Source organism: Syngnathus floridae, chromosome 17, assembly GCF_059516105.1.
Source record: "Syngnathus floridae isolate MCC-2025c chromosome 17, RoL_Sflo_1.0, whole genome shotgun sequence".
Classification (NCBI taxonomy): Eukaryota; Metazoa; Chordata; class Actinopteri; order Syngnathiformes; family Syngnathidae; genus Syngnathus; species Syngnathus floridae.
Window position 1 is genome coordinate 1,427,669 of NC_142429.1, and position 22,977 is coordinate 1,450,645.

General features: G+C 45.9%; 1 protein-coding gene and 2 long non-coding RNA genes across 16 annotated transcripts; all 3 read left to right on the forward strand.

Moving 5' to 3' along the window:
* Nucleotides 1-1,345: 1,345 nt before the first annotated feature.
* LOC148383144 (uncharacterized) lies at nt 1,346-1,773 on the forward strand. Its single transcript, XR_015853480.1, has 2 exons — nt 1,346-1,528; nt 1,655-1,773. It is a non-coding gene; the product is annotated as an uncharacterized LOC148383144 (long non-coding RNA).
* Nucleotides 1,774-3,138: 1,365 nt separating this feature from the next.
* On the forward strand, nt 3,139-8,025 carry LOC148383145 (uncharacterized). Of its 13 annotated transcripts, none has more exons than XR_015853198.1 (9): nt 3,578-3,915; nt 4,356-4,535; nt 4,637-4,734; nt 4,871-4,924; nt 5,007-5,112; nt 5,203-5,309; nt 5,579-5,725; nt 6,046-6,446; nt 6,636-8,025. It is a non-coding gene; the product is annotated as an uncharacterized LOC148383145 (long non-coding RNA). The 13 variants fall into 13 exon arrangements; XR_015853193.1 differs by having other exon boundaries at nt 3,579-3,915; nt 5,203-5,521; nt 5,594-5,725; nt 6,636-8,024; XR_015853199.1 differs by having other exon boundaries at nt 3,579-3,915; nt 5,579-5,645; nt 6,042-6,446; nt 6,636-8,024.
* A 2,310-nt stretch (nt 8,026-10,335) lies between these two features.
* Nucleotides 10,336-18,024, forward strand: mrpl12 (mitochondrial ribosomal protein L12). 2 transcript variants are annotated; one of them, XM_088357467.1, is made up of 5 exons: nt 10,336-10,477; nt 12,150-12,357; nt 12,550-12,624; nt 17,189-17,323; nt 17,640-18,024. In XM_088357467.1, the coding sequence occupies exons 2-5, from the start codon at nt 12,178-12,180 to the stop codon at nt 17,754-17,756; spliced, it is 507 nt and encodes a 168-aa protein (XP_088213593.1). In that variant the 5' UTR covers nt 10,336-10,477; nt 12,150-12,177; the 3' UTR covers nt 17,757-18,024. The 2 variants fall into 2 exon arrangements, with proteins under 2 accessions (XP_088213593.1, XP_088213592.1); XM_088357466.1 differs by having other exon boundaries at nt 10,414-10,611.
* The last annotated feature ends 4,953 nt before the right edge of the window (nt 18,025-22,977 follow it).

Below are 22,977 nucleotides of genomic sequence, written 5' to 3' on the forward strand. Positions count from 1 at the left end.
CAAATCTTTCATAACGACAATGATTTGAGTGAATTGATTTGAATGAATAATTGAGAAGACATTTCAGTTCTGAAGGCTCCTTTTGTCCCAAGCAAAGTGAAAGGTGGTGGGATAAAAATTGTAACAGGAACGCTATAAAAAAGGTCAAGCCGTGAATATTTGTGCCCCCCTCCCATTTTGAGAACGGTGAGTCCTGGACATCGACTGGCTTTTTTTCTGTCTTCCTGGGGGTCTGCTCAGGTAGTGTGGCAAATTTGAACAAGTTCCCTCATTCCTGGCCCAAGTTACAGGGGGGGAACAAATCCTCACGGGTGCCCCGTGAGGATATGTTCCCCCCCCTTATTTTGAGAACGGTGAGTCCTAGACTCCAGCTGTTTTTTTTCTGTCTTCCCGGGGGTCTGCTCAGGTAGTGTGGCAAATTTGAACAGGTTCCCTCATTCCTGGCCCAAGTTACAGGGGGGGAACAAATCCTCACGGGGCACCCGTGAGGATTTGTTCCCCCCCCTTATTTTGAGAACGGTGAGTCCTAGACTCCAGCTGATTTTTTTCTGTCTTCCTGGGGGTCTGCTCAGGTAGTGTGGCAAATTTGAACAGGTTCCCTCATTCCTGGCCCAAGTTACAGGGGGGGAACAAATCCTCACGGGTGCCCCGTGAGGATATGTTCCCCCCCCTTATTTTGAGAACGGTGAGTCCTAGACTCCAGCTGATTTTTTTCTGTCTTCCTGGGGGTCTGCTCAGGTAGTGTGGCAAATCTGAACAGGTTCCCTCATTCCTGGCCCAAGTTACAGGGGGGGAACAAATCCTCACGGGTGCCCCGTGAGGATATGTTCCCCCCCCTTATTTTGAAAGTTGAAATTTGTGTTTATGTGCTGGCTCTTATATTTCAGGGCGTTCATGCGCAACAAAGGGTGCAATGTTTCCAGGTGGACTTGTGGCACTGTCCCCCATCCCAGGCAACAAGATTCAACCTCTTGTGGCGTCTTTGCTTTGAAAGTATGCATTTGATTTACAGACTATATTTACCAAACTCATATCACTCAATTATGCAAAAACTTAATCAAACATTACTCAAAACAAAAAAACTAATTTAGAGTTCATACAACAAAGAACTAAAACAAATTATTGTCTGACAGTTGAATTTTTTGTACGATATATAGGCTAAAGATGGCAAACATTTAAGGCATTCTTTATGCACTGTCAACATCTGACATTGTCTTTTTCAGTTTGCAGAACATCTTCTTTCAAATGAAGAAATAGATTTCTCATCAAAGGCACACGATATATAAATAGGTACAGGCTGCAAATTGCCACCACACTTCTATTAGAGACTGGTAAGTAATATGCACCCAAGAGATGTTATTGCCACCCAAAGAATGGTCCTGACTGTGCTATCAATGCTATATACAACTCAGTTAAGTTTTACACAGGGAAGTACGATAGCAATTCTTCTGTCTTTGTTTTCACAGATGATTTATCTGACTTGTGCTTTGTTTGTGGGGAAGCTACACATGACACAGACGACAGATGGGTAATTATGTCAGGTCTTGTTAACTAATGCATGTGATGATTAAGAAATATATTGAATGACACATGCGTTGTAAATTATTGTAAATGTGCTGCATTGTATGATCTTGCTTTTTTCTTTGTTTACCAGATTCAGTGTGACGAGTGTTGCAGGTGGTTCCATCTTTTATGTGTCGGGGAGCCTTCAACCGAAGGCTGTTTTTTGTGTACAGCATGTAAAGAAAATAAATGCTAAATATTTGAACCTTGCTTGAAGACCATTTTGCTTTTTTTTTTATTAATATTTTTTATTTTTTTATTTCATTATTTAAAAAAATATATTTTTTTTTCTTAATAAAGTTTAAAGTCATTATTTTTATGTATGTTATATGATAAAGAAACAAAGTTGTTTGACCCAAATAAGGCCAAAGACGTTGATAAAGTGCATTAATAACAGTATCACTGCACAAATCATCAGAAAAAAAACAGCTGAGGATATGTTCCCCCCCTGTAACTTGGGCCAGGAATGAGGGAACCTGTTCAAATTTGCCACACTACCTGAGCAGACCCCCGGGAAGACAGAAAAAAAACAGCTGGAGTCTAGGACTCACCGTTCTCAAAATAAGGGGGGGGAACATATCCTCACGGGGCACCCGTGAGGATTTGTTCCCCCCCTGTAACTTGGGCCAGGAATGAGGGAACTTGTTCAAATTTGCCACACTACCTGAGCAGACCCCCAGGAAGACAGAAAAAAAGCCAGTCGATGTCCAGGACTCACCGTTCTCAAAATGGGAGGGGGGCACAAATATTCACGGCTTGACCTTTTTTATAGCGTTCCTGTTACAATTTTTATCCCACCACCTTTCACTTTGCTTGGGACAAAAGGAGCCTTCAGAACTGAAATGTCTTCTCAATTATTCATTCAAATCAATTCACTCAAATCATTGTCTTTATGAAAGATTTGATCACAATCTTGGCTTTTTCTTAAACTAACACGTTTGACATTGCTAGAGTGTCAGCTTTTAATGATATTGCGCTGTCATTTTAAAGCAAATTAATAAATGCAACAATATTAATTTGCTTTGAAAATACCTGAGTAATAAAATGGATGGATGAATGATGATTACAATTAAGAATAAAGTCTCCTTTGTAATATATACTCCTTGTAGCATGTAACGGTACCCAAAAGGAGGAGTTTCTTTGCATCGAGGTTTATGCAAAGAGCTCACGTAATTATATCCTTGCTTTTTGGTGAAGTGAGTGAGTGTTCCGTCTTTACGACTGGTCTTTGAATGCACCCCGCTTCAATGGCAGAACGCGGATGAATTTAAAGACATCAAATGACAATAATCCCTTATAAAAATTAAAATTGACTGACGCAAACGTGAGTTCTTCATGTTTTTATTGAAAACAACATAGTGCTGACGCCGTACGACGCCGTACGGCATCGGTTTTTCGCTTTCCAAACAAGCTGTGCGCGCTCCCGCGGCAGGGGGAACAAAATCTCACGGGGGAACCAAATCGAGCACAACACCTGTTTGTGCAGCAAAAATCATCGTTTGTGCTGCTATGTTTTTTTAGTTATGAACGATTATTTTATAGGTCATCCAGAGTTCACCCAGCCCCCCCTTTCCCCCCAAATGGACCCAAAATGGTACCGCCCGTTTGTGCTTCGTTTGTGCACGTTTAAACTTCGTTTAATTTCTAGCGATGACGTCACCATGAACTTGTCCCCCCCCCTTTTTCTCCAAATGGACCCAAAATGGTACCGTTCGTTTGTGCTTCGTTTGTGCTCGTTTGTGCAGCAAAAAGTTTCGTTTATGCTGCTTCCATTTCGGAGATATTGGGCATTTAATTTCTAGCGATGACGTCACAGTGAACTTGCCCCCCAACCCCCCACCCCCCCTTTTACTCCAACTGGACCCAAAATGGTACCGTTCGTTTGTGCTTCGTTTGTGCTCGTTTGTGCAGCAAAAAGTTTCGTTTGTGCTGCTTCCGTTTCGGAGATATTAGGCATTTAATTTCTAGCGATGACGTCACCGTGAACTTGCCCCCCCCCCTTTTTCTCCAAATGGACCCAAAATGGTACCATTCGTTTGTGCTTCGTTTGTGCTCGTTTGTGCAGCAAAAAGCTTCGTTTGTGCTGCTTCCGTTTCGGAGATATTACACATTTATTTAATAGCGATGACGTCACGTAGCCCCGCCCCCTATTTACTTCCAAATGGAGCCAAAATAAAATAGTGCCGTTCGTTTGGGCTTCGTTTGTGCTGGTTTGTGCTGCAAAAAGTTTCGTTTGTGCTGCTACGGTTTTGCAGATATTACACATTTAATTTATAGCGATGACGTCAACGTATTTCGTCGCGAATTTCAAGCTCCTGGACTGGAGTGCTCCAGATGTAGGACGAATACAAGGTAAATATGTTCTTTGTCTTTTTTTCTTCTTTTTATCTTGCTGAAAACTTTCACTGCGGGAAATGGCTTTTGGTACAAGGATATTTCTGTACTTATGTTTTTATTGTGCTTATTGATTAATTCCCTTGTTAGCATTACGCCTATATGATCATTATTTTCAATTAAATCTGACGTGTAAAAGGTTCACTGCAACCTAAATACCTGGTGAGTCTATGTTTGTTCCAAAACATTAATTAATGCAACAATTAATACATGTATGTGAAGTTGATGACAGCCAGAAAAAGAAACTTGAATATGTGAAAAAATAACTTTCTTTGTCAAAGGGAACATCATCAACATTTTTTTACAACAATTCAAACAATGTATCACTGCAATGTGTAGAACACAGCATGCGGGAAGATTTTAGTGTTTACTGATGCTGCTTTCACTCCACTTCCCAGGTCATTATAGATCTCCCAGGCATATGCAGTCCTCCTGCAGTATGCCACATAATGGCCAAGAGAATCCTGGGTCAGTCCTGGTTCAAAGCCAATGACAGCTCTTAAAGTAAATGTCTTCTCTTTTAGCTCCAGACTGGAGGGAAATTCAAGCAAGGCAACTTCCTTGCAACTGCTACCAAGGTCAGTGTCAATCCACACAAACTCTCCCAGATTGTAGCTGTGAGTAACATTACCTGAACACAGAGCCTTGCCTGTACTGTCGTCCTGTGTTACGAATGAAGACGGACACTGGGAAGGGTTTTCTATTGGCCTGAGGCAGAGAGAGTCAGGAAGACCGAGTCCCTCTTCAGCAGCAGTCTGAAGAGAAGCCATGCCACAGGTCTGCAGGACAGCAATGTTTACACAAACAAATGAAACTTGCCTTGTTACTTGTTGGCTTAAACTGCAGTACTGTGAGGAGCATTGATTTATCAAATGAACACTTGGGATATTCCTCATTGCGCTCTCAATTACAGTGGAGATGTGGCATTGTGCATCAATTTGGAGAGCACCAGAGGTCAGGAGGACAGGTTTGAATATTTGCCCCAGCAGTTCTGCCCTCTGTGAGTATACCTGTTGGTTCACACCCTGTGTTGTGATGGTTCTCACCAGGTGGAGGAATTGGTTCCCATGTTCATAGTTCAGAACAGTCTTTTCAAATGAAAAACTTTCACAGAAAGAACAGCATAAGCATTGCAAGACAGAATCAAATGCACAGGTATTGAGCACAAACACTTTTGATGTGCGAAGTTTAACAGGCTGTTGATGGTTCCCGTTTTTCAACAATGGTATCTTGACTTTTTTCCAGCCCACTCGTGTATCAATATGCAGCCATTCAGGACAAGGAGAAAGATATGACGTGATCTTTCTTTTCTTCGGTGGGACCGCTAAACCTCTCCAGTTTTCAACTGCACTGTCAGAAGATGCATCTGGCTCCGTTTCAGGATGAGATTTTTTTTCCCTTTTGTTTACTACTTCAGTTTGAGAAGTACTGCAGACGTTGTCAGGCTCTTTGACAGTCGTGGCATCACACTCATCCTTTTCACTTTTTTGTTTTGCAAAGCAAATCCGCATGTTTCCTTCAATGAAGGAAAGATGACGAGCAACAAACCGGTCCACACGAATGGGTAGGCTTTCATGCTTGAAAAAGCCTTTTTTTATGTTTTTGAACTCTGCTTCAACAGCTGCGGAACTTGCAGTGATGCTGGTGCTTTTGAAGAGAGGGACCATTATTGCTGTCCAGAGTGGCAAGTAACTTCCAAGTCTTGTTATTTGGGGAATAATCTCAGGGAGGAAGTGGGTGTTGTCTCTATCCCCATCAGCCATGGCAAGTGACCTGCTCTCCTCACATATTTCTGTCACCCACTGTCGGACATTACTCTGGATGTGTTGGTTTAATGCATCACCTGGTTCTTGTCCCTCATCTGAAATGGGGACAAATTCCTCCGCGATTTGCGCTCTCAAGTATTTCTTGCACTTTTCTGATGGGATAGGGGCTCCAGAACTGTCATTACCCTCTGTCTCACTCAGTGCCACAATGGTGATAGCACGGAGAAGTTCTTTTGCATGTTGCAAACATTGTGACTTAAGAAGCTGTGCTATTGACCTGACAAAGAAATCCTTAACACGAGGTCTTTTGTTTTTCAGGCAGTCCCATCGGCAGATCATCTTAATACAGTGTGCTACATCTACCCTGACAAAACATGGGGGTAGATGTCCAGGCTGATTCCCATGTGAAATGTTAAAGCACTCATTGATGTAGCTCTTCAAATTAGGATGAGGGGTAAAAGCTTTGACTAGAGCTCCAAGAATCGCCAGCGAAAAGTCACTTACTGCTTCTTTAGGAACAGATGCACCTGCATGGATCCATTCCTTCAGCCACTGTGTGATAGCATTAATATCATGCTTCTCTGACAACATCTGCACAACTGGGACACTGGAGCTGGTATGCCCTGTCATAACACCCTGATACAGGAAGATATGGCCAGACATGCCATTCGGCCTCATCAGTTTTTTAACTATTGAGCCCGTTGCATCAACACATAATATTGGGTGAGATTTCTTTAAGCTCTTGTACATATGCATTTGTGTTTGACTCCAATAGTGACAGAAAAACTTGTCAAGTCCAATGTCTTTGATGCTGTCACTGTGAGGTGCACTGTATTTCAACATCTGCAATGATAAAATTAGATTTTTGTCACCTAATGGCAAATTATTTTTCTCTTGCTTTGCCTTGCGCAGGGTGGCTAAATTTGGCAGGTGGCTTGGCTCAGGGTCTCCGAAGGTCATCAGTTTATTTGCCTGTGATGCTCGCCATACATGTGGTTCCAGCCTGCCCTCACAAAGTTCCTTGGCTACCTGGACACGCAACTGTCCAGATAGAAACCGTTTTGAGCTACCAGTGTGTAGAGAGTCATCACTGTTCTTAATGAAACAGTTCAATATTATTGGACTGTTCATTTCTGGCTCTTCGCCACAGTTAATGTTGAGAAGGCCATGACACTCCTTGCAGTATCCTCTGATTTCGATATAATTATTTGAGACCAATGGATAGACCTTGGCTCTTTTAAAAACAAATGTGCAAGGAATTTGGACTGTTTTCCAGATTTGTTCATTTATGATGTGGGTCCAGATGCCAGGCTTCAAAATTCTATATTCCCTTTTTTGGGTTTGACGGTTCTTATCTTTGTATTCAGCCTTTTCCGGAATGAATTCCATCCACTTGTCAAAAGGAATATGAAGCTGAAATGACCGTTCAGGGCCTGATTCCGAGCTTGCTTCACTGCTAGTTTCAGGATCAGTTTCATCATGACTGAATCCCAGAGCTGACCAGATATTGTGTCTGTTTGTTTTAACAAAGGTGTACAGAGCCTTTGCAGACATCTTCCTTTCCAACTGGTCACTCAGATCTCTCCACACAGTAGCACTTGGGGTGGCTACGTTACCATTTTCAAGTATGGCCTCTTTTGAGGAGCAGAGAACTGCAACAATTAAATTATTGTCCACTGATGGTTGTTTGGGCATCTAGTTGAAGGACAAATATAATCAGGATTCATTGCTTGAATAATTAAAATTACACGTGTGTTCATTATAATTGCTATGCATGAACGGAAAAATGATGCAAAGGGAAAAATATTTTGACAGCAGAATGTATCAAGCATGCTTTCTTTAGAAATTTAGTTTTCTTGGTCTGTGCAAATTACATACGTCTAATAAGACAATGTTAGCGAACTAGCTATTCAGACTACCTGAGGTGTTTTTAATTCTACATTGTATGAGCTCTTTTTCGAACTTTTTTTTTAACACACTTTACTTACATTGGTCGATGGTTGGTCACTTCCCAGAAAAAGTCGCTTTCTGTCACTCACTGTTATTAAATCTTCGGAGATAGTTGTGTATTTGTCGCTCGAAAAAGTTGCGCGTCTTTGTTTTTCGCCACACTGTTGCGATATGTCTTACCGGCCTGCAGAGGTCACTTTGCATGGTAATTAGTTGGATAATACATGTGTAAGAATTGAAGAGTTATGATGTCAAGTGAAAATTTGTTAGAATAAAATACATGACACGGGGTTAATGAAGATGTATGATTATAATCATGCAAACAAATTTGTTTTGCCGCACAATCAATTGGTACCATTTTGGGTTCATTTGAAGGTTACGTCATCGCTAGAAATTAAATGCCTAATATCTCCGAAACGGAAGCAGCACAAACGAAAGTTTTTGCTGCACAAACGAGCACAAACGAAGCACAAACGAAAGGTACCAATTTGGGTCCATTTGGAGAAAAAGGGGGGGGGGGGGCAAGTTCACGGTGACGTCATCGCTAGAAATTAAATGCCTAATATCTCCGAAACGGAAGCAGCACAAACGAAACTTTTTGCTGCACAAACCAGCACAAACGAAGCACAAACGAACGGTACCATTTTGGGTCCATTTGGAGAAAAAGGGGGGGGCCAAGTTCACGGTGACCTTAAATACATAAGGTAACAAGAGGAAGCAGGTGACAGACATTACGGTGATGAAGGGGTGTGGCTGAGGGAAGTTGCTGGCCGAGTGTGCTCTGGCACGGGCGTGACAAAGCACGAGTCACATGATTTTGAGTGACTGCAGATCTGATCAGTACTTGAGGAGTAACTAATTGAACTTTACTCCAGAGTATTATTTTTGTCAACGCCCTCCACACGTGCAAAAAAAGTCCATCCATCCATCTTCTACTGCTTATCCAGGGTCGGGTCGCGGTGGCAGCAGCTGGAGGAGGGACGCCCAGACTTCCCTCTCCCCAGCCACTTCGTCAAGCTCATCCTGGGGGATCCCAAGGTGTTCCCAGGCAAGCCAAGAGACATAGTCTCTCCAGTGCCTCCTGGGTCGTCCCTAGGGTCTTCTGCCGGTGGGACATGCCCGGAACACCCCCCCGGGGAGGCGTCCAGGAGGCATCCTAATGAGATTCCCTGGCTGATTTCATCTGGCTCCTCTCAACATGGAGGAGCAACAGCTCGGCTCTTGATTCCCTCACGAATGACCGAGCTTCTCACCCTGCTGAGGAAACTCATTTCAGCCGCTTGTATCCAGGATCTTGTTTTTTCGGTCACAACCCATAGCTTGTGACCAAAGGTGGAGGTAGGAGCATAGATTGACCGGTAAATTGGGTGCTTTGCCTTTTGGCTCAGCTCTCTCTTCACCACGATGGACCGGTACATTACACCCGACTGCACTGAGCCACCTGTCGATCTCACGCTCCAGCCTGCCCTTGCTCGTGAACAAGACCCCAAGATACTTGAACTCCTCCACTTGGGGCAGGATCTCATCCCTAACCCGGAGAGGGCATTCCACCCTTTTCTGACTGAGGACCATGGTCTCAGATTTGGAGGTGCTGACTTCCATCCCGACCGCTTCCCACTTGGTTGCGAATCACTCCAGTGAGAGCTGGAGATCATGGCTTAAAGACGCCAACAGCATAACATCGTCTGCAAAGAGCAGAGATGCAATGCTGAGGTCACCAATCTGGACACCCTCAACGCCTTGGCAATTTTGTCCATAAATGTTATGAGCAGAATCTGTGACAAAGGGCAGCCTTGGTGGAGACCAACCCTCACTGGGAACGAATCCGACTTACTGCCGACCAAACTCTGGCATCGGTGATACCGCCCTGATCAGTGGGTTTTGCACCCCGTACTCCCGAAGCACCCCCACAGAACTTCCCGAGGGACAAGGTCGAACCTTCTCCACGTCCACAAAACACGTGGACCCTCACAATATGTTTGAGTCTGCCAGGTTGGAACGGCATCTTCGCCCACCATTGGAGCCAACCCACCACCAGGTGGTGATCAATTTACAGCTCAGCCCCTTTCCTTACCAGAGTATCCAAAAACTTCGGCCACAAATCCAATGACACGATTACAATGGTGATCATTTAACTCCGGCCTAGGGTGTCCTGGTGCCAGGTGCACAAATGCTTGAACATGGTGTTCATTATGGACAATCCATGTCAAGCACAGAAGTCCAGTAATAGAACACCGCTTGGGTTCAGATGGGGGGGGGCTTCCTCCCAATCACGCCCTTCCAGGTCTCACTGTCATTGCCCACGTCACCCAGCAGAACGATTTGAGTCCCCAGAAGGCGCGCTCTCCAGCACTTCTTCCAAGGACTCCAAAAAGGGTAGGTAGTCTGAGCTGCTGTTTGGTGCATAGACACGAACAACAGTCAGGACCCGTCTCCCCACCCGAAGGAAGAGGGAGGCTACCCTCTCGTCCACCGGGGTGAACCTTTGGCCTCTCCTACAGGTGGTGAGCCCGTTGCCTGGCCCCATGGGTGAAAATCCGGCCACCTGACGCTCGCCTTCAAGCTCCTCCTCCGGATTATTTGGATGAGAGGGGTATAATGTTGCAAACATTTCAGTGGGGAAGCCAACAATTTACCATTAGCTGGTTGCTTGGATTGTTTTGTTAAACGATGGCAGCTATTAATGCAAGAAAAAAATGAAAAACAAAAATCCATCTTTTAGTATCTACATGGGCACCCGTACTTGTTCCCAGTGCATGCCGGGTAGGTCAGCTTCGGTGAGGAGGGCGCCATGTGCTTTTGAGGTACAATTAGTGCCTTGGTTTGTCGAGCAACGAGGTTGTTTATCGAAGGCACCGCGGTGATTTGGGGACTCTGGATTAGCGTTTAGCATGTACTGCACCAGAGGGGCGCTGCGGGCCGCGGTGAGCCTCCACCGGTACGTTTGCACCGTCCCTCCCTTGCCGTTTTACCGAACGCTGTGGCCGATGCGTAGTCCGTCAGGCTCGTCAAGGACAGGCAGCCGGCCGACCCTGGGCGTGTAATTTACAGAAAAACAAGCATTACTCCACTTTCTCCACCACGTTTGCTGTAAAACTGCATATTAGTCATTGAGCTATACTTTTAGCGCTTGTTAGCACAATGTATTCGTCATTGTGCGTCTTAGTTCTCCATTTATAGCGGTGCATAGGTCAGGTGACTTTTGTGCACCCGTTTTGGATATTAAACCACATTTCGCACACATTCAGTCTTTTGATCGTCGTCTGAAGTTTCTGCTGTCGGCAGTCAAGGTCACTCGTTTGCTTAACGATGCTCAGTAACGCTCTGACACTGTTGGGGTGCCATTGGGTGGTGAAAACACGTGTTTTGTTAGCTGTGACAAAAAAGCTACGATTTTTTCCTCTTGTCAAAAAGTGAATAGTGCTTTTAAAGAAAGCCGTGAAGGTGGATTACTCCATTTTCAAAAGAGGCGCTCTGCACGTTAATTTTCCATCCATCCATCCATCCATCCATTTTCTGAACCGCTTAGTCCCCACGGGGGTCACGGGCGTGCTGGAGCCTATCCCAAGCGTCAACGGGCAGTAGGCAGGGGACATCCTGAACCGGTTGCCAGCCAATCGCAGGGCACACAGAGACAACCAACCATCCGCACTCGCACCTAGGGACAATTTGGAGTGCTCAATCGGCCTACCAAGGATGTTTTGGGGATGTGGGAGGAAACCGGAGTGCCCGGAGAAAACCCACGCGGGCCCGGGGAGAACATGCAAACTCCACATAGGGAGGGCCGGAGGTGGAATCGAACCCACACGCTCCTAACTGTGAGGCGGACGTGCTACCCAGTGCGTCACCGAGCCGCCACGTTAATTATACGAACAAACAATACATTTGTTTCATATTGCACTTTACATTTCCTTTGAATCTCCAAGTGCTACGGCAGGTTTGACATTAGGAAAAATTTCACAGCACCCTCAAATATTTTTGACAAAAGTACTGTATGTACGGATGTAATGATGATCGAGTCACAAATAACCCGCCCAAATCTATCTGCTGGGTGTGAACATGAAGCAATTCATGTCGTGTGAATGGCAACATTGGATGACAGGCTTGTCCTCTCTCTTCTAGTTTTGCTTGCAGAAAGCATTTAAATTTTGTGCCTGTCATTAATCTCTTTCCCCTTAACTGCAATGTTTGTAGCTAATCGTTTGTAAAATCAATTTCAGTGAAAGTTGCTCATTTGGGTACAGGTGAGCAACTCATTACACTAGTTACAAATACACCCCCCCCATCGAACCTATTCCCTGTGATAGTAATGTAAGATGTTTAAAACTGTTTGAAATTGTTTTGTGAATCAAGTTTGCATCGTGTTTGTGTGTAAAACAGTTTTAATAAGGATCAAATATTCATTTGCTGTGCCCACCATATAAATAAGCTAATATGGCTACTGATAGGCTCTAATCCCGTGTGGTCTCTCACCAGACAATGGCTTCAGGGGGAGCAGCAGCAAATGTCGGGCTGGTGCTCGCTGAAACTCCTCAGGACGAGTGCCGATGTCCGCTCTGACGTCCTGGTCACGCCGCCGCTGGACGGCGCCCCCAAGCACTACTCGCCCAAAATCCAGAAACTAGTCAGCGACATAGCCAGCCTCACCTTGTTAGAGGTGTCAGACCTCAATGAGCTCCTTAAGGTAAACCACCCCCACTAACCCTACCTGGGCTGGGGGAAATGGGAAAAAAAAATCCCAATCATCAGCACAGTATTATCTGTATGTTTTACTATTTAAGTTGCCTCTTTGTTGTTTTTTTTGCCCTAGCCGACCGACTGTTCGCATAACGTCGCTTCTATTTTTGTCCTGAACGTTCATTTGCACTTGTTACAGAAAACGTTGAATATTCAGGACGTCGCAATGATGCCGACAGGCGGGACGGCTGCAACGGCTGCTCCAGGACCTCAGGTAAGAACTGTTTGCGGCTGAGAGCCGCCGCTTGATTAGCGCGACAGCGGCGCCCAAACTCTTACCTGCGAGGGCTTTCTCCTCCGCTGACTTGAATACAAACAAGATCCATTTCAGACATTACGAGCGGAATGTATTTGAATTAATGAATAGAAGTCAGAGTTACAGACTTTGCCAAAGGTTTGCAGTCAACCTGAAGAAAGTAGACAGACACAAGTCCTTAAAGCACATGTCAAACTCAATGCCCGGGGGGGCCCAGATACGGCCCGCCACATAATGATGTGACATAAAATGTTATGTGGCCCGCGAAGACAAATTGTGCATCAAATTTATACGTCAATATTAAAATTACTAAGTGTTTTCACTTTTAAAAAATAGCTCTATTGCTAGCAATTTTTATTACCATTCATATTTTTAAAATATGTTAACAGTTTTTCTTAGTCTCTGTTTTGAAAACTAGTTATTCATCTAGTCATTCACTAGTTTGTTGAGTACCGTACACTATATAATTTGAGACATTAAGACATTTATTTGGGTTGGCAATTTCAGTGGCCCTTCGAAGGAAACCATGACTATGATGCGGCCCGCGACAAAAATAAATTTGACACCCCTGCCCTAAAGCATGTACATTTCAATTGCACTGAAGGAAAGTACAATCTTTTGATTTACAGTGGAGCCTCGGTTTTCGACCACAATCCGTTCCAGAAGGCTGTTCGAGAAGTGAATCGTTCGAATTCCGAATCATGTTTTCCCATTACAAATAAATGCATGATGATGGCGGCGCGCACGGACGCAGCGGCTTACGGCTCTCCACGCCAGTGCTCTTTTTTCCTTGCCTATCTTTTTTTATTTTCACTCTTTGGCACACTCTGTACTGGGAATCCCAAGTACACTTTCCACTCGCTCACGGACATTGGATACCAAGCACGGATACCTATTTCAAGTGACTTTCACCGCAAGCACAACATCCCAGACGAGATTGCGAGACCGCCGGGGTCTCCGTGGATTGTTGTCGGGTCTGGGAGGCGACGCAGGCGGAGAAGAGTGAGGAAGCAAAAGCGAGGCCGTCGGTCTGGCCTAATGCTAAGGCTACGTAAACAACCGCACAAGCCGCCTCTCCCGAGCCTGTTTCTCTCCAACGCCAGATCCCTGCTGCATAAAATGGATGACCTGGATCTACAGCTCACGGGAAACCACTACGTCCGGGACTGTTGTGTGATTATTATAACCGAAACCTGGCTGCGCCCGGATATCCCCGATGCTAGCATGCAGCTGGCAACCCGCTCCCTGCTACGCGCGGACAGAACATTGGACTCCGGTAAACGCAGAGGTGGGGGGCTTTGTATGTATGTGCACGATAACTGGTGCAACAATGCGACCATCGTAGGCAGCCACAGCTGTCCGGACCTCGAGTACATGGCAGTCAGGTGCCGGCCTTTTTTCCTCCCGAGGGAGCTAGCTGTTATCGTCATTGCTGTTTACATTCCACCCGACGCTGACGTAAGCACGGCACTCTCTCTCCTGCTGAGAGCTGTGAGTGAACAACAACGGGCTCACCCTGATGGCTTCCACATTGTAGCGGGGGATTTTAACAAGGCCAACTTAAAGACTGTACTGCCGAATTTCCACCAGCACGTAAAGTGTGCTTCACGGGGTGAGAACACCCTGGACCATGTCTACACCAACATCAAACATGCATACAGAGCTATCCCCCTCCCCCACCTCGGGCAATCGGACCATCTGTCCCTCCTGCTCTTCCCTGCCTACACCCCCCTCAGACGCAAACTCAGACCCACCTTAAGGACCATCACCTCCTGGCCTGAGGATGCACTCCACAAACTCAAAGACTGTTTTCAACGGACAGACTGGGACCTGTTCGACCACCAGGAGCTGGGGACACACACAGACACAGTTCTGGGCTACATCCAGTTCTGCGCCAGCAATGTGACTGTGACCAAAACCATCCGGGTCTTCCCTAACCAGAAACCCTGGATGTGCAGCCAGGTCCGCTCTCTCCTCAGAGCCCGCGACACCGCCTTCAGGTCAGGAGACAGAGCTCTGTACAGCGCTGCCAGAGCTGAGCTGAGGAGAGGAGTCAAACGGGCGAAAGCGGACCACAGACAACGCATCGAGTCCCACCTGTCCAGCAACAACGGCCGTAAGGTGTGGCAGGGCATCCAGGAGATCACCAACTTCAGGGGCAGTGCCGCTCAAGTCAAAGACCAAGGCGCACAGCTGGCAGAGGAGCTAAACAGCTTCTTTGCTCGGTTTGGAACATCCCAGCGGTACTCCCCTGTCCCTGCCCTGCCCCCTCCCCCTCCCAGCTCTGACATCACTCCACTCACTGTTCAGGGGCACAAGGTCAGAAAGGTGCTCCTTGCAGTGAATCCCAGAAAGGCCGCAGGCCCGGATGGGGTCCTCGGCAAGGTGCTGAGGGCATGCGCTGAGGAGCTCGCCCCCACCTTCACCACGATCTTCAACCGCTCCCTGGCCCTAGCAACCGTCCCGCCCTGCCTGAAAACCTCAACCATCATCCCAGTGCCGAAGAAGTCGGCCATCTCTAGCCTGGATGATTACCGACCAGTGGCCCTCACTCCGGTGATCATGAAGTGCTTTGAGAGGCTGGTTCTTCAGCACATCAAGGATTATCTTCCCCCACACCTCGACCCCCACCAGTTTGCATACCGGACCAACAGATCCACAGAGGACGCCATCGCCGTAGCCCTCCATTGTGCGGTGAACCACCTGGAGCAGCAGCAGAGCTATGTCCGGATGCTCTTTGTGGATTACAGTTCGGCATTCAACACCATCCTCCCGGACAGACTCACCACAAAGCTGGACACTCTCGGACTCCCCTCTCTCACATGTGCCTGGATTAATGACTTTCTGACCAACCGACTCCAGGCTGTGAGAGTTGGCTCCCGCCTCTCCTCCACCCGTACGCTGAGCATCGGCTCCCCACAGGGCTGTGTGTTGAGCCCCCTCCTCTTCTGCCTCTACACTCATGATTGCAGACCGGCCCACAACCACAACCGGATTGTCAAGTTCGCCGACGATACCACTGTGGTCGGTCTCATCTCCAATGGCGATGAGGTAGCCTACAGAGAGGAGGTCCTGGAGCTGGTCGACTGGTGCTCTGAGAACAATCTCGCTCTGAACACCAAGAAGACCAACGAGCTCATCATAGACTTCAGAAGGCACAGCCCTGAGCCAACTCCCCTCTTCATCAACGGCGAGCAGGTGGAGAGGGTCCACAGCACCAAGTACCTGGGCGTCCACATCTCTGACCGGATCTCCTGGTCAGAGAACATCACCACCATCGTCAAGAAGGCTTAGCAGCGGTTACACTTCCTGAGAGTCCTCAGGAGGTACAACCTCAACACCGACCTGTTGCTGACCTTCTACCGATCCTCCATTGAGAGTCTACTGACCTACTGCATCGTAGTATGGTTCGGCAGCTCCACCGCCGCTGACAGGGAGAAGCTGCAGAGAGTGGTGAAGGCAGCCCAGAGGATCATCGGCCGCCCTCTCCCCTCCCTTACGGACATCTACACTACCCGCTGCCTCAGCAGGGCTAAGGCCATCTCAGCGGACAGCTCCCACCCTGGCTCCGCCCTGTTTGACCTGTTGCCCTCTGGAAGACGCTACAGGCAAATGAAGACCAGGACAAACAGACTCAAAAACAGTTTCTTTCCCCAAGCCATAGCCGCCCTCAACTCCAGCCGACACTGATGACACTTTCCTCCTGCACTACTACTGCACTTTGTCCGCACTACTGTTTCCGATTATTCATCTACTTTTCTATCAGTCGATTACTTGACTATGTTACTCGTATCTACCTCATGCACTGGATGGAGGTCTCCAATTTCATTGTACTATGTAGAATGACAATAAAGATTTTCTGATTCTGATTTAATGGAAAAAAATGTAATCTGTTCCAAGCAAAAAAAAAGCCTTTTTTAAGCATTTTTTCATTTGCGCATTTTTGTCCGATCGCGCAACTGCAGCGCACTGCCGACGCGCAACCGCGCAACTGCACCGCGCTGGTTGCATTATTGTGACAAGCTGTCATTGAAATTTAGAAAATACTTTTAAAGTCCTGATGTAGTTTCCAAAATTTAAGTGGACCTCAGTGCGCAGGGAGCTTAATTTTGTCCGATCGCACAACTGCAGCGCACCGCTGAACGCGCAACTGTAGCGCGCTGCCGACTGCACAACTGCACCGTGCTGGTCGCATTATTATGACAGAGTGGTCGCTAAAATTTAGAAAATATTTTTAAAGTCCTGATGTACTTTCCAAAATGTAAGAGGACCTCAGTGCGCAGGGAGCTTAATTTGGTCCGATCACGCATGATTAGAGTTGATGCAATCCTCAGAGTGATGAGAATGTAATAACGAACGGAGTCGGTTGGCATGCGGGTCCTCTCGGCTCATCTCGCGTTGTTCCTTGCCATTAGGCCCAAGTCTTTCACAAATATGTGATCTATCCACGGCACGTTTCCAGAAGTAGATTTGCAACCAATTCCTCCGCCATCTGCAGTTGAGTAAGAAAACGTTTGTTCAGGCTGCTGAAGAGGAGGTCCCGGTCAAGAAAGAGAAGACTCACTTCACTGTCAAGCTAACTGAAGTCAACGCGGCAGAGAAGGTCAAACTCATTAAGGAGGTGAAGAACTGCATCCAAGGCTTGAACCTGGTGCAGGTAGGTGCCATATTTCCACCAGACTTTTGGGGATTGCATTTGCTTGGCCATTTTCGGAATGGAACAGCTTCCAAACGGGCAGGATAAAGATAGAGACGGCAAGATAGCAACCGCGTTCCCATTCTTAACGCACTCGCCAGCCTGGCGGGGCCAGGTCCCTCTTTTTACACAGATGCCGCAATGTCAGGGAAAACTGCCAAAATGAGAGAGCGTTTACCAAAGTTTTTTGTGTGTGTACAAGCGCTCCGTCACAGATCACATTTGTTTGCTTTTGCTCGTGTGAGTGTCAATTGTTGCGCTTTCCTTTTGAAACCAGGCCAAGAAGCTGGTGGAGTCGCTTCCTCAGGAGATCCGCGCCAACGTTTCCAAAGACGAGGCAGAGAAACTGAAAGCGGCGTTGCAGGCGGCGGGCGGTACCGTGGCCCTAGAGTAACACCCCCCCCCCCTGCACTTTGGCCATTTCCATTGTCTGCCAAAACGGCCTTCCCTCTTCCATACAGTCTCTTCAGTGGGGCGGAACAAGTCAAACTGAACTTTTTACAAATAAGCTCGCCATCTGCAGGTGACTCTTTTGTGTGTAATGTGTGTGTGCGTATGTGCGTGCGCGCATGTAGATGTGGGAAGAAGAGCATTTCCATTCAGCGTAGGACTGCTTAATTGACTTATCGCAAAAGGAATGGTCATTAAAAGGTGAAACACGAGCTCATCTTGTTTTCTACACATGAAGTCAAGTGATAAATGCCTTTCAACACGGCACCCAGTCGGTCACAGTATTGGCCACACGGTATGGCACAATTCATTTCAATTTACGCAATTTCATTTCATCAAGTAGGTGCCTGAAATAAAATGATCTACATCCAGATGCATTTTTCTTAAGTAGACAAATGTATCTGCTTGGATGATGTGTCTGCACCCAGATTGTTTCGTGCAACCCTCTGATGAAATAAAAGTGAGCATTGTCAGAATAAAACAAATGTGTAGTATTTAGTACTAATCTAACAAACGATTGAATAATATTGATATAGAGTAAAATATTTGAATGTTTTGAATACTGTTGTCACCTTATTGTAACGTGTCAATTTACTTAAATTTGAGATGCATCCCATTTCAAATACTGATTGTAGATCATTACCAATTATATAAAATTACAGGATGGATTAGCTTTAAATAATAAATAAGGTGAGCTATTTTGGCCAACTAGAATATTTTTTCTTGAATTGCTTTTGACTCGAGTTGCCACTGTCCCTCGTGGCGCGTTGCTACCCTTGGCCACTAGAGGGGAGCAGATCTCCAGAATTTCAACTGCGTCTGACTTAGCTCAAAGCACTCAGCCTAGTACGTATAGTCAAACCTCGACATACAATTGCTTAAACAGGAAATTTTCAGCACACGATTAAATATTTGACTCAACATCCGAAGTAATTACCAACATACGACGTCATCATGGTTAGCCCGCTCGATGGCGCCCGTCGAGATGACGTCAGAAACAGTATGGCCGTAAAACCGTGTCCAACAATTTCGCCGATCATTGAGCAGAGGGAAGCCCTCAATACAGTCAAGCCATCCAAGGGGATCGTTTCTAAACGACGCAGCTCTACCCTGGAAGAGATGGAACGCCTTTTGCTTGTATGGATGAAGGACAAGGAGATTGCGTTATGTTAACGGTATGCAAGTTGGATAAAAAAAAAAACGGAAAAATAGCAAATATATATATTGTTAGGCTACGGATTTTAGTTATTGAGCTGACTCCAAATTGCGATCAACACTTAACACATGAGTTGCTATTTCCCAATCCACGTTCTGTCAAAGAGAAGACCAGTAGATCAATCAGACCAAATTAACCAATTGTTTATTCCTGACAAAGTGCACGAATACAGGCCTGGGTCTCGGGTCCCTCACACTAAAACTCGTGCGTTTTTGTGACCACCAAAAGACGACACATTCTTCCGGGTTGCCCAGTTTTAAAGAAACACAATATGAATATTAAACCATGCAAAACATTGTGTGATGATTGGTCGATGGCCATCTCCTCCCCGTCAGGCGGTTGGGTTTTCCCCGCGAAGCCCGACCACCTGGACGTGATGTTGTTCTCGTTTCTCACCGACCTTGAGGTACTCCCTGTCTGGGCCTATTCCACAACACTTCGAAGAAAACAAGTTCATGCAGTTTGCCTGCACATTCTTCGCCACCCACCACTCCACACGAGCACTCTAATACTAGATATTATATTAATATGATTATAAGTTTAACACAACCTTAAAAAATGTTTGCAAACTGCCGAAAGCACATTTCCCTTTAATATGAAATAAAAAACGCTAACTTAGTTTGAAGTTCACATACTGTAAGTTACAGTAAGGTACCCTGCGAGCATTTTGACGTCTAATAGACGTCTATATGCTAACCAGACGTCTCGGCTAACACGTCTAAAAATTGTCTAAAAGTGTAACAAATATAGACGTCTATGCCGTAGACGTTTATAGCATAGACGTCGAATAGACGTCTATTCGAAGTCTATGCTATAGACGTCTACGACATAGACGTCTATTAGACGTCTATATGTGAAAGTTTTTTTCACGTTTATTGTAGATGTTCGAATGATGGCTAATAGATTCAAGATTCAAGAATTTGTATTCGCTATGTTTGGGCGTGCCAAACAAGGAATTTGACTTCGGTACATCACAGCCTCTGTTCAACATTTAGGTGACTAACAACACTCAGGACGTGTGAAAAATGACAAATATTCTCAGACATCCCCTGATCTTAAACTCCCAGGAGGGCAAGGAAAAACTCAAAACTCCAACTAGGGGAAATGAGAAACCTTGAGAAGAGACCACAGATGGGAGGATCCCTCTTCCAGGATGACCAAGCTGCAATGGATGCAGAGAGGACACAGTACAAATAGTGTAGACAATCCAAAAAGTGTGTGGGGAGCAGGATGTTATTGCACAGCAGTGACTCTGAGAAGAAGCGTCTGTTGGTTTTGGCGTGCAGAGCTCTATAACGCCGTCCGGAGGGGAGTAGTTCAAACAGACTGCAACCTGGGTGAGAGGAGTCTGTAGAGATGTTACCTGCACCTTTCCTGGTCCTGGACAGGTACAAGTCTTGGATAGATGGGAGGTTGATCCCAATTATCTTTTCTGCAGTCCTGATTGTCGGTTGCAGTCTGTGCTTGTCTTGTTTGGAGGCCAATCCAAACCAGACAGTGATGGAGGTGCAGAAGACAGACTGGATGATGGCAGTGTAGAAGGTCTTCAGCAGCTCCCGCGGCAGGTTGAAATTCTTGAGCTGTCTCAGGAAGTACAGCCTCTGCTGGGCCTTCTTCCGGACTGAGTCTATGTGGCCGGTCCATTTCAGGTCTGGAGAGATTGTGGTTCCCAGGAACTTGTAGGTGTCTGTGGAGAGAATAGTATTACTGCAGATAGTGAGGGGTGAAAGTGGTGAAGGGTCTCGCCTGAAGTCCACTGTCATCTCCACGGTCTTGAGCGGGCTCAGCTCCAGGTGGTTTTGGCTGCACCAGTGGACCAGCCGCTCCACCTCCTGTCTGTACGCAGTCTCATCACCGTCCCGGATCAGTCTGATGAGAGTGGTATCATCTGCATACTTCAGGAGCTTCACAGGAGAGTCACCTGAGGAGAAATCGTTGGTGTAGAGAAAGAAAAGCAGTGGGGAGAGGACGCACCCCTGAGGGGCGCCAGTATTGGTGGTCCGGGTGTCAGATGTGATGCTCCCCAGCCTCACACGTTGTCTCCTGTTGGTCAGGAAGCTGGTGATCCACTGACAGGTGAAGAGTGGTGGCTGTCGGTATGAGAGTATCAATGTCCGTGCAGGTGTCATTAGAATGTGCGGCGGAAATTTGTACCAATTGGATGGGAGTTCGTAATTTGAACCATATCAGTGGAGAAACGATTAAGAGAGCAAAAGCATAAATACCTCGCATTAAAAGAGTAAATGAGGCAGGACGGGGTGGGGGTTGCAAAAGGTGATACATGATCAAAAACTTCAATGTCAGCAAGAAACCGCCGTGAGGAGGAGGTCTCGCCTCAATTTTCCTGTTCAATTTGAGTGTGTGAGTGAAAAACCTGCGGCATGCTATAATGCAGGATAAGGCTCACACGGTCCCTTTGCCTTAGGTGACCAAAATGTTATCAATAACATCAGTTCGAGATAACACTTGCTTGTAGTAGTTCAGCTGTTGGGGGCTTGGCACGCCCACTGGTGGAGGGTAAGCACAGTTCTTACCCCCTTTGCAGATCTGCTCCGTCCGGATGGAACCTGAAAACGTCTGCTGTGCAGTCTTTGTCTTCAGTGGCTCAGGGTAGACTACCTGGCCACCAAGGGAAGAGGATTATTCTGCCTCTTTTTTAATTGGGAGTGGGGACGCTGTCGATGGCGGATCTGAATCCTTCACAGGGGCACACTGGTATAGATGATACCACGTGTCTCCTTTGCCGGTCAGCCGGACGGCATGCAATGTGCGCTCCACCACTGCAAAGGGTCCAGTCCACCGAGGCTCTGTCTACTTTCTCTTCAGGACTTTCAGTCAGATAGTTGAGGTGATTTGGATCTGGGCAGCCCCCTCTGAGTCCGCTGCAGTGTGCTCAGCAAACCTGGAATCATAAAACTGGACAATTGGTTTAAGATGTGTGTGTGTGCGCTTACCACCATCTGGATCAGCAACTGGAAGGGCCGAAATTGGTCCAGGAAAACAGCGACCTTTCTGCAACTCAAATGGGGTGTGCCCAGTTCGGGCATTAACAGACATATGCACACACATCAATGTGAGAGGGAGTGCTTGAACCCAATTCAAATTCAGTGTATCTTTCAGTTATCTATGTCTCATGTTCAATTCAATTCATGTTCAAATCATTCATCATTTTCCCAGAATGGTTGAACTGCTCAATTTCTTTTAATATTCATAATATTTATTGATAGGCCTTCACACGTTATTTTACACCAATCACTTTCTTCTTCTTCTTCTTCTTCTTCTATTTTATTCTCCTCACTTTTCTGTCCTTCTACTACTTCACCATAATTCAACCGATTCCACTTTTGACGTATTCCAAATATTCACGAGATGAGGGCTTCCATTTTTATCGTTCCGAAAATTTTCCGCAGATTTTTCCCCATTCATTCTTAATGGCACATTCAACATTTCACATTTACGTCGTTCAAGTTTGAAATTCACATCATTGGGCACATTCAAATCACATTCGGAAAGATTCTCGACACTCCCAAAATTGCCAAATTAAAAAGTTTCACGTTTTCACGTTTAAAATTTCCTCAAAATTTCATAAAATTCCACAAAATGTCGGTTTTCACCTTTAATTTCTACATTTTTCAAGTAATTCAACTCATTCCAACATCATTCTGCAGCATTCCCCCTGAAGTTACTCAGTTTCTTCGCCTTCACACGCAATTTCACCAGAAATTGCAATTTCTAGTTATTATTATTCATTTATCAAACATATTCCCTATTCCTTGTAATTGGTCTATTTATCTACTACATTAAATGACCTTCTAAATATTTGTTACTTATCTTTAGCTAGATGTATGATTCATCACCGTTTGCAGTTCGTCTTAAAAAAAAAAAAGTTAAACCTTATCATCCCTAAATTGTTACCACGCAATGTACCGATTCCAGGTTGTTGCCTCGT

Excerpts from the sequence above, each read along its gene's own strand:
- mrpl12 (XM_088357466.1), top strand. The coding sequence starts at position 10,565 with ATGTACTGCACCAGAGGGGCGCTGCGGGCCGCGGTGAGCCTCCACCG. Across the intron at positions 10,612-12,149 it reads GCCGCGGTGAGCCTCCACCG|ACAATGGCTTCAGGGGGAGC; the intron begins GTACGTTTGCAC and ends GTCTCTCACCAG. Across the intron at positions 12,358-12,549 it reads ACCTCAATGAGCTCCTTAAG|AAAACGTTGAATATTCAGGA; the intron begins GTAAACCACCCC and ends CACTTGTTACAG.